At 34.5% G+C, this 8,895-nt stretch overlaps 1 protein-coding gene across 1 annotated transcript in view; it reads right to left on the bottom strand.

The window, feature by feature from the left end:
• The window catches only part of LOTGIDRAFT_221093 (hypothetical protein), a gene marked incomplete at its 3' end in the record, with an annotated part of 24,846 nt that overhangs the window by 2,190 nt on the left and 13,761 nt on the right, over positions 1-8,895 (bottom strand). Inside the window, exon 15 of the mRNA XM_009065156.1 lies at positions 1,049-1,165. Within this exon, the coding sequence (XP_009063404.1) occupies positions 1,049-1,165 (117 nt within the window). The remainder of the gene's footprint in view (positions 1-1,048; positions 1,166-8,895) is intronic.

Genomic DNA, 8,895 nt, shown 5'->3' with positions numbered 1-8,895 from the left:
GGCACTGCAAAGCTAAGATTTCAAACTGGTTGCTGTGTAAATTTTAACTTCCTATCTCAGGTGGTTTGGCCGTGGTGAAGCTGCAAAGTTTGAATTTTCATAAAAGGCAAAATTGGCAAATTTCGACAGGTAGCTACCTGTGGTACCAAAATCCATTTTTGGTCGAATTTTTTTGGTCTCGGAAATCGATGAAACCCGGTTTTTTGGACTCGGTGCTTCTCTAGCTCTCCCCCAATGTGCATAAAAGTGAATTCTGAGCACTTTCTTTTGGCGGAAAAGTGCAAAAAATTCCGGTTTTTCATGGACAAAACTAAAACGCTCATTGTTTCCAAAGTAAGGCAGATATGGAATAGCGGTTTGTGGCATTGCAAAGCCAAGATTTTAAACTAGTTGCTGTGTAAATTTTATCTTCCTCTCTCAAGTGGTTTGGCCGTGGTGAAGCTGCAAAGTTTGGTTTTTCAAAAATGGCAAAATTGGCAAATTTCAACAGGTAACCTGTGGTACCAAAATCGATGAAACCCGGTTTTTTGGACTCGGTGCTTCTCTAGCTCTCCCCAAATGTGCATAAAAGTGAATTCTGAGCACTTTTTTTTGGCGGAAAAGTGCAAAAAATTCCGGTTTTTCATGGACAAAACTAAAACGCTCAGTGCTTCCAAAGTAAGGCAGATATGGAATCGCGGTTTGTGGCATTGCAAAGCCAAGATTTCAAACTGGTTGCTGTGTAAATTTGAACTTCCTATCTCAGGTGGTTTGGCCGTGGTGAAGCTGCAAAGTTTAGATTTTCAAAATAGGTAAAATTGGCAAACCTATATCACATGTTTTGCCCTTGAAACCTCTAGGACAGTCACAGCTAAACATCCCTCCAGTTGTAGTGACTTAAGGTTATTGGAGAACGTAGAAGACTAATTGGTATAGATAACATGCAAAATACAAATAGCATTATAATATTCAATATACTAAATATAAATATATGCACACTACTGCAGTCTTTGTTACAGGATTTTAAGAAAATTATTTGTGATTTCCAATGATTATAATATTTACAAACCTGTTTGACATTTATCACCTTCGTAACCTTTAGGACAGTCACAGTAATACTCCATTCCAGATGTAGGACAACAGGTTCCACCATTATAACAAGGATGACTGTCACACGGATTTAATTCTAATGAAGAAAAAGGACAAAACTCTCATTAAGACTAAGGCAAGTCTCTTTAAAGTTTTAGAAAATTGTAAACGTAATCAAAAAGTCATTGTTCACAAATTCAAGTTGTAGCAAAAATTCTAGCATTATAACAAGGATCACTGTCACAAAGATTTGTTGCTTATGAAAGATAAGGACAAAACTCACATTAAGACTAAGAATTTTTTTTTTTTAATAGTTTTAAAAATTGTAAAAACTTCTTAAAGTCTTTGTAAACTCATTAGAAAAAAAAGTTGATGGTAGCACTTCAAAGAAAATCATTTGATTTCCAATGATAATAATAATTACAAACCTGGATCACATGGTTCATCTTCAGGAATTGATTCTAATAAAAAATAAAAGACAAAAATCACAATTAATCTCTTATAGTTTTAGAAAAGTGTTAACGTTTTTAAAGAGCCATTGTATTTGAAATATACCCATTAGAAAATAAAGTTCATGGTGGAATTTCAAGAATGGTAATAATAATAAAAAATCTATACTATTTCCAGTCGAAAGGTCTTAAGCTTCACCATTCATACAACAACATAGGTACAAATATCACCAGATAACAGATAATACGCCCACACAGAAGCTGTATTGATTTTTTTCTTTTAATAATTTACCATTATGAATCATGTTTAAGCAATACAACTTTCCAAAAGTGTTCATCGAATTAAACTCTAAATTACATCAAAATAAATTGATAACTGTGGCGTCTGTCTTTGAGTCGTGGCGTCTGAGGTCCGCAGAATTACGGACTAAAGGAATGAAAACATACTGACGAAATCCTCAAAATAATATTCTGGCATGGAAAGAGCAGTGAGTGGTTTGTACAGAAAACGGAGGTCACATAGCCCCTTTGTTCTATTAAACATTAAATTAGAGTGAAATTACAAAAATATTTGGCCATTGAACTTTTTAAAATTTCAAAGTGTTTTAAACTACGCCTTCAGAATAATGAGGTTATAATTTTATAACTTTGATACGGTAATAATAACCCTGGAATGAAAAGTTCATAGGTCAGATATCAAATTAAAGAAAGACAAGCCTGTTTCTAATCATTTCGAAATTCCGTTAAGCTAGGGAAACCCATTGGATTGAGACACTAAACACAGCAAGGTCGGATCGGACTGAATAATCTTCATAATGCAAGCATAGCACTATTTGTTGTCTCGTTCAATACCGACAATCGAGAAGGGAGGAAAGCCAAGCCCATTATGAGAGTCTGCATGAGAAATTCCTCCATGTCTAAACAGTTCAGTAGCCATAGAGACATAAAGTTCTTTGGTCAGACGGAGCCCAACTTTACGATTGTCATCTGTATTCAGGGTAGTAAGAACAAAAAAAAGGGGGTGGGGGGTCTATGGACTAACATAGACAGCCACATTTTCAACAGAGACACGTAAAATGCTGTATGGGAAGACAGAACCCTTTTTTACACGGATAACTGTTTCTACCCTACCCAAATATCTCGGCATTGATCCCCCGTCCGTAGGTATAATGAGAAGAAATGACTTCCACACTCTAACCGAGATGTTGTGAAAGCATAACATCCGGTTTCCAGAATGGCGTCGTTACCTGAAAATGTTCTAACCCTGGACGAGTTATTATTAGATCAGAAAGAACAAAAATACCCCGCAGTTCTAGACCTTTAATTTATTTTTTTAATGAAGTATTTTTCCATCCTAGGCCGGTATACTGGGAGAATCAACGCTACCCTTCCCCGAAATCTAAGAAGAATATACACGGCCATACACCTCGAAAACCAAGCAGATAACTATAATTGCTTGTAGATGGACAGTTACAATTACAAAACTAGACCTATTTTGATACAGATATGCTAGCTTCTGAGCTCCTTTATAATTTTTTATTATGTATATTTATATAATTATTGAAGCTGTGAATTTATACATTTTAATTCAGTTTTAAGAATTTTGTTAAGTTAAATACAACTCAAACAATGGACTATACAACTCAAACAATGGACTTTATGAATATTAAAATCACCTTTTTTCAAAACTGTATATAACCAACAGTTTCTTTTTAACAATAATAAGGTATACTTTCATATGATATAATATTTCGAAGATTACCAATTTTGTGCCCTACAAAACCAGAAGTAAAAACCAAAATTAAAAGTCTAAGGTATCACTTGCAAAAATAGCCAAAGGAGAAAAATTAAGGTTGTGGTAGGTCAGGAGTTACCAGAGGAGACGAAATCGATATTCAAAAGTGCCTTAGTGGTCCTTGGTGATTATCCAAATTCATTCAAAAACAAGTTTTAAACAAATCGGCGTCTGCAATAATTTTTTTTCAGACGATTTTCTTTTATCAAGATAGTGGCTCAGCGGTTACGATTTTTGGTCATTTTCAGCTGTTAATTGCAAAAAAACGGTCTCAACCCCTACTAGTTTCGTGGAAATCAGATAAGAATTTTAATACAGAAGGTCACCCTTTAATAATCGATTTTAGACCACAAACTCGAGTTTTTACTGACATCCAAATAAACGAAACCCCAAAGCAACATACTGTCGAAACTTTGGTAGCAGCCAATGAACTTTTCAACAGTCTAAATGACACGGGAGTTCAAACAATTTTAGGGAGATAGGCGATTTAACAAATTTTATTCATTAAAATTATTATAAAAGCGAACGTCCATCACGAAAAGGAAAAAAATTGATTTGATCGTGTTTAGAAGCATCTAGAGGAAATTGAGACGTCACTAATCGGAAGTTAAAATATTTTCCGATTATAAAGTCATGGTTTTCCAGCTTAAAGCCGAGGTGGAAGAGCAGCTTAGTGTTTGACAGAAGTCGACTTTTGCGTGTACGAAACTTTTGCTAAGTGTCAAACGCATCTTATTTGTAAAGGAGGTCATCACTCGCCCCTTACAAAGTTAATTACTAATCGTTTATTCTTAAAAAATATCACATTTTCTGATAGTTTGAATTTCTCTTTCTAAGTTGTTTGTATAGAAATTTTTTAAAATAATATTTTAGAATGCAAAAATAATCTCGTTAATTTATACCATATTATAACAAAATCCATGAAGCAGTCGTAGTAAACTGAAGTCTGAGTCTAGCAGCTTAGCCGACTAAGACAAGGTCTAGTATTAATTATCATGCATGCGGGTGAAACTCAGGAGAACTTATAAGATATGTTAAACGTAGTAAGCAGCTGCTCTCAAGTTCATAATGTTAATGTCAGTACGACAAAAATTGTAATTTTTAGAAACTCTGGAAACGGGTATTGGGTATATGAAAATATTTTGGTATTGTGTTCAAATTAGATCATTCGTCTTAATAACACACGAAAAATACATTACCATTCAGAATTAAAAAAAGTTATGTATGAAAATTATTTTAATATTGCTGGGAGTCGCGGTGGTTCAGTTAGTTAGACGCTTGATCTCTAACATGAAGGTCCGGGGTTCAATCCCGAGACAGTACCTTCAGATTTTTCAAGCCGGTTTCCCCTGTCAGTGATGCAGATAAGAGAGGCTGATTTGAGAAAGTGTCTGGTCGTTCGGATGGGACAAAAATATTGGTTAAATAAAATCACCAGCAGCAATGTTGTCCCAAAAGCATGTTATACTTGTATAGATTCATTTCGTTCAAACATTTTGGAAGAAACTGGATTCTGTTTAGTATGGACAGCATTCATCAATGCTTTTACTCAGAGAATTAAAGACACCACGTACAAAATATATGACGAGATATGAAATCGAAGATGTTATATATACCAAAATTATCAACAAAAAAAACTTCGAAATATCGTTTTATTTATGTTCAACTATTAATTATAAAAACTTGATATGTAAATATCATATTTCCGCACATAATTTGATGGTTTAAAAGGGTCGATACGTTAATATTGATAGAAGCCAGAGAGTGTGTTCATATTACAATGAAAATGAAATAGAGGACGCATACCATTTTATTGTTCATCGTTCAACACCCTCCAGATGTATTTTATCAATAAATACTACTGGAATAACCCATCTTTGTTCAAGCTGATAACCTAATTAAATGACCATATTAAATTTCAGAAATATTAATGTTCTAGAAAAAACATGATAAATTTTTTGTATTTTGCTACTGCGAAACGGAATAACCAGTATATATTATATTGATATTATATTTTGAAGTATTGATGCTATTATATTTATTTTTTATATATTTACTTACACCATCCTCTCTCGTCTTGATATATTTGTGTAAATGTCATTATGGTTATGTCTCTCTTTGAATACGACAATAGAACAACCCACCCTCACCTCAAAACACAAACATTTTAAAGAAATGCAATGAAATGAATGGAGTTTTACGTCCTACTTTTCTGCACTATGTGGGCTAATGAAGACGGGCAACGCCATGCAGGGTGCGATAAGGGAACTTTTGCCAGGACAGCGGCATTGGCCTGCTCTTTTTCGATTTCTAACTGTCGAGGGATCTTTAACGTGCGCAGCCTGTAGCACACGGGGCCTCGGTTTATTGTCCTATCCGAACGACTAGACGTTTTTTTCCATTTCAGCCCCTCTTACCTGCATCACTGACGGGGAAACCGGGTTGAAAAATCCGAAGGTATTATCTCGACCTATGCCGGGATTGAATCCTGGACCTTCAGGTTGGCGAGCAAGAGTCTAACTCACTGAGCCACCGCGGCTATCTTTAATTTGAAAAGAAATGTATACATACCTCCTAAGACCCCAAAGGGTAGACATATTAGCACTATGTAAATTGCCCACATACTGGCAATGCACAAAGATTCATGGGATATCGATGATATTATATATCAATTGAAGGTCGTAAATTATTATTTATTTTAAAAAATAAAATTGTGCGATTTTTAGAAAGAATAGTTGTTGAATTAAAGGGACATTCTCTTCTTAATAAACTGAATTAATTTAAGCACAGTAGAATAGAAAATTTTTAATTTACAAAGTGGTACAGGAAATTGTCATCTTAATTCCTATTAAGTTCTTAATGCTTTTGATAATTTGTGAAGATCCAAATAGAAATTAATATCTTTCACTTAATGGGTCACAGGAAACAAGAAGAAAGACACGTCATGTAAATAATGAGAATAATCCGCGATTTGAAGATGGTGTAGGGATAATAATGTGTCATGTAAATAATGTGAATAATCTGCTTAATAGGGAGTAAGTAACAACATTCCGAATTTGCCACTTTATGGAGTATATGTCTCAGTGGGTTCGATACTCTAAAGCATGTTCTTTCTACGCTGATTTCTTAGCCAGATCGAAACATTTAATATCTAAGCTCTTACTATTACAAGGGTATTTACAAAATCGACTCAAAATTTTCTTGAAGAAATTTTACGGCCACCATCATGAACTAATTGAAAAATGAATAAAATATGTTTCTATATCAGATGTTGTTGTTTACCGACCAAGTTTAAATTTGTCATTATAATAATACGTCGAGTTGTCACCGGATTAATTCTTTTTTTTTTTGTACGTTCCCAATTGTAGTGTTTGTTGCCTATTTTGAGCAGCAATTACCACACCTGATACCACTTTTGGTATCTTTGAAATACTTACTAATGATTAATATACTTTCTCATGTGTTGGTTGGTTCTTTACATGACGTCATGGTTACATCAGGCGAATGCCGGCTGTGGGTTCCGATCTCGATCGACGTGTGAAAGTCCGATGACCTTGAAAAAGTCATATGCACCCATGATTCCAGTCGATCCAGCTGTAAATGGGTACGGATGATCCGGGAAAGATCAATGCCAAGAGGTTTGTCCATGGAACAGCTGGTAGAAATGATCCTTAATTGTTAAATAGATTTTTGTTTCTTTCTTCATGTGAAAAGTTCGGGTTTCATTTTGCGGTTTGGATCGTTAGTAGCCTTCTGGTTCTTGTACTTGTTTTTTATTATGGAAATAAAATTTCTTTTTGAAGGACAATATGACTGCTATCTGATGTCGAAGCTTCTTGTTTGCTTCTGTAACAGGAGTATTTGAATGTTTTTAAGCCATAATTAAAGATATAAAACACGTCAGTCGATTACATAATATACCCATGCTATCATAATTATGCTACCACGTCTGGGGATTGAGCAATGATTTAGAAAAAGTTATTACCAATAACGCGCGACTTTCTCTTACATGATTGTTACTAAATAAATCGCATATTTTGAATTGTTTCCTGGAACACAGATTCCCACGAAAAGCTTTTTGTTTTGAGGGTCCCTTACAGGATAAAACTTTTGTCATTGGCAGAAACACTACCTTTTATATAAAAATTTGAATAATAACCTTTTTGGTCTTATGTTTGGCGCCCAGGAGGGGTGTGGTTTGTTTTGCCATAGGAACTGAACAGTTGAACCATTAAACCATATTCCTCTCTCCACATAAATAAATTTTTGTGCAAAAAAGGAGGACATAAAACGCCATTTATTTCATGAATAACCTTTTAAGTGAATGATAAATGCAAGCCAAAAGGTGGAATTTTTCCACTTATCAACAATGGTATACCGGCTGTTACTCCAACTGACAAGGCGGACTGTTTCAACAGATATTTCATGTCTCAATCGCTGCTAGACACCTCTAATGCACCTATTAGAGCAAAATCACAACTCACTTTGTCAGTTGTACCTTACCTCTGAGGAGGTTGAAGACATATCATCTATCGATGCAACAAAAGCTTCTGACCCAGATCATATTAATGTAAAACTACAGAAATCTTTCATCTCTCAAATATGTACCCCTATCTGCACTCTCTTTAACTTGAAAGAAGGGTGACCCATCAAATTGTGCCAAATATAGACCAGTTTCACTTCTTAATGAAAAAATGTATACATATAAGTATATTTTTAACTTCCTATTCTATTCTATTATTGCAAAGCGATTTCTTACACTGCGATTCCACTACTTATCAACTAACCCATCTTAATCGCTTCCTTACTCAGGCCATTCATCAAGAGCAGTGCAGTCAGGGCAGTGTTCTGTGACATCATCAAAGTGTGAATGTCGATTAGATGTATATGCAGGTAATACCAGCTTATACCTAACAATTCATGACCGAAATGTTTGTGCTGAAGTACTTAATCGTGACATGGAAACAATAAACAATTGGGCTAAGAAATGGTTTGTTTCCTCCAATCCGCTGAAAACCGAATCACTTCCACTTTATACTGAAAGGAATCTGATCTTACCGACATTAAACCTTGACAATATTCAAATTCATAAAAAACATGGGTTTAACATTTCAACTAACTCAGTGGGATACACATATTGATACGATTTTATCAGAAACTAGTTGGCTTATAAACTGCCTTACATCTCTGAAATGTCGATTAAATAGAAAATCCCTACAAACGGTTATAATAGTACACCTCAATGAAAAACTAATATGTTTTTTAATTCTTTTTTCCCTTCAGCAATCAGAGATTAATGTATCCTAAACTCCAATCACATGGAATAATAAATATATAAAGACTGCGTTAAAAGATTATCGAAAAAAAATTATGGATAATTGATTTATTTTTATCCAGAACATTATTGACTTCACTACAGACTGCAAAGGAATGGACTACATAGACATGACATGGTCGGAGCATTTTTTGATTATGGTATTGATCAATTATCACCTTTAATTATTCCATTCTCTGAAGAACGTTGTCGCAAATAACTCCTCGAACAGCCCAGATAACAAAAAATATTTCTCAGCAAATCCTTGA

The sequence above is a fragment of the Lottia gigantea genome (assembly GCF_000327385.1).
Source record: "Lottia gigantea unplaced genomic scaffold LOTGIsca_68, whole genome shotgun sequence".
Classification (NCBI taxonomy): Eukaryota; Metazoa; Mollusca; class Gastropoda; family Lottiidae; genus Lottia; species Lottia gigantea.
Note: the sequence above shows the minus strand (reverse complement) of the source record. Positions and strands in the feature narration are given on the sequence as shown.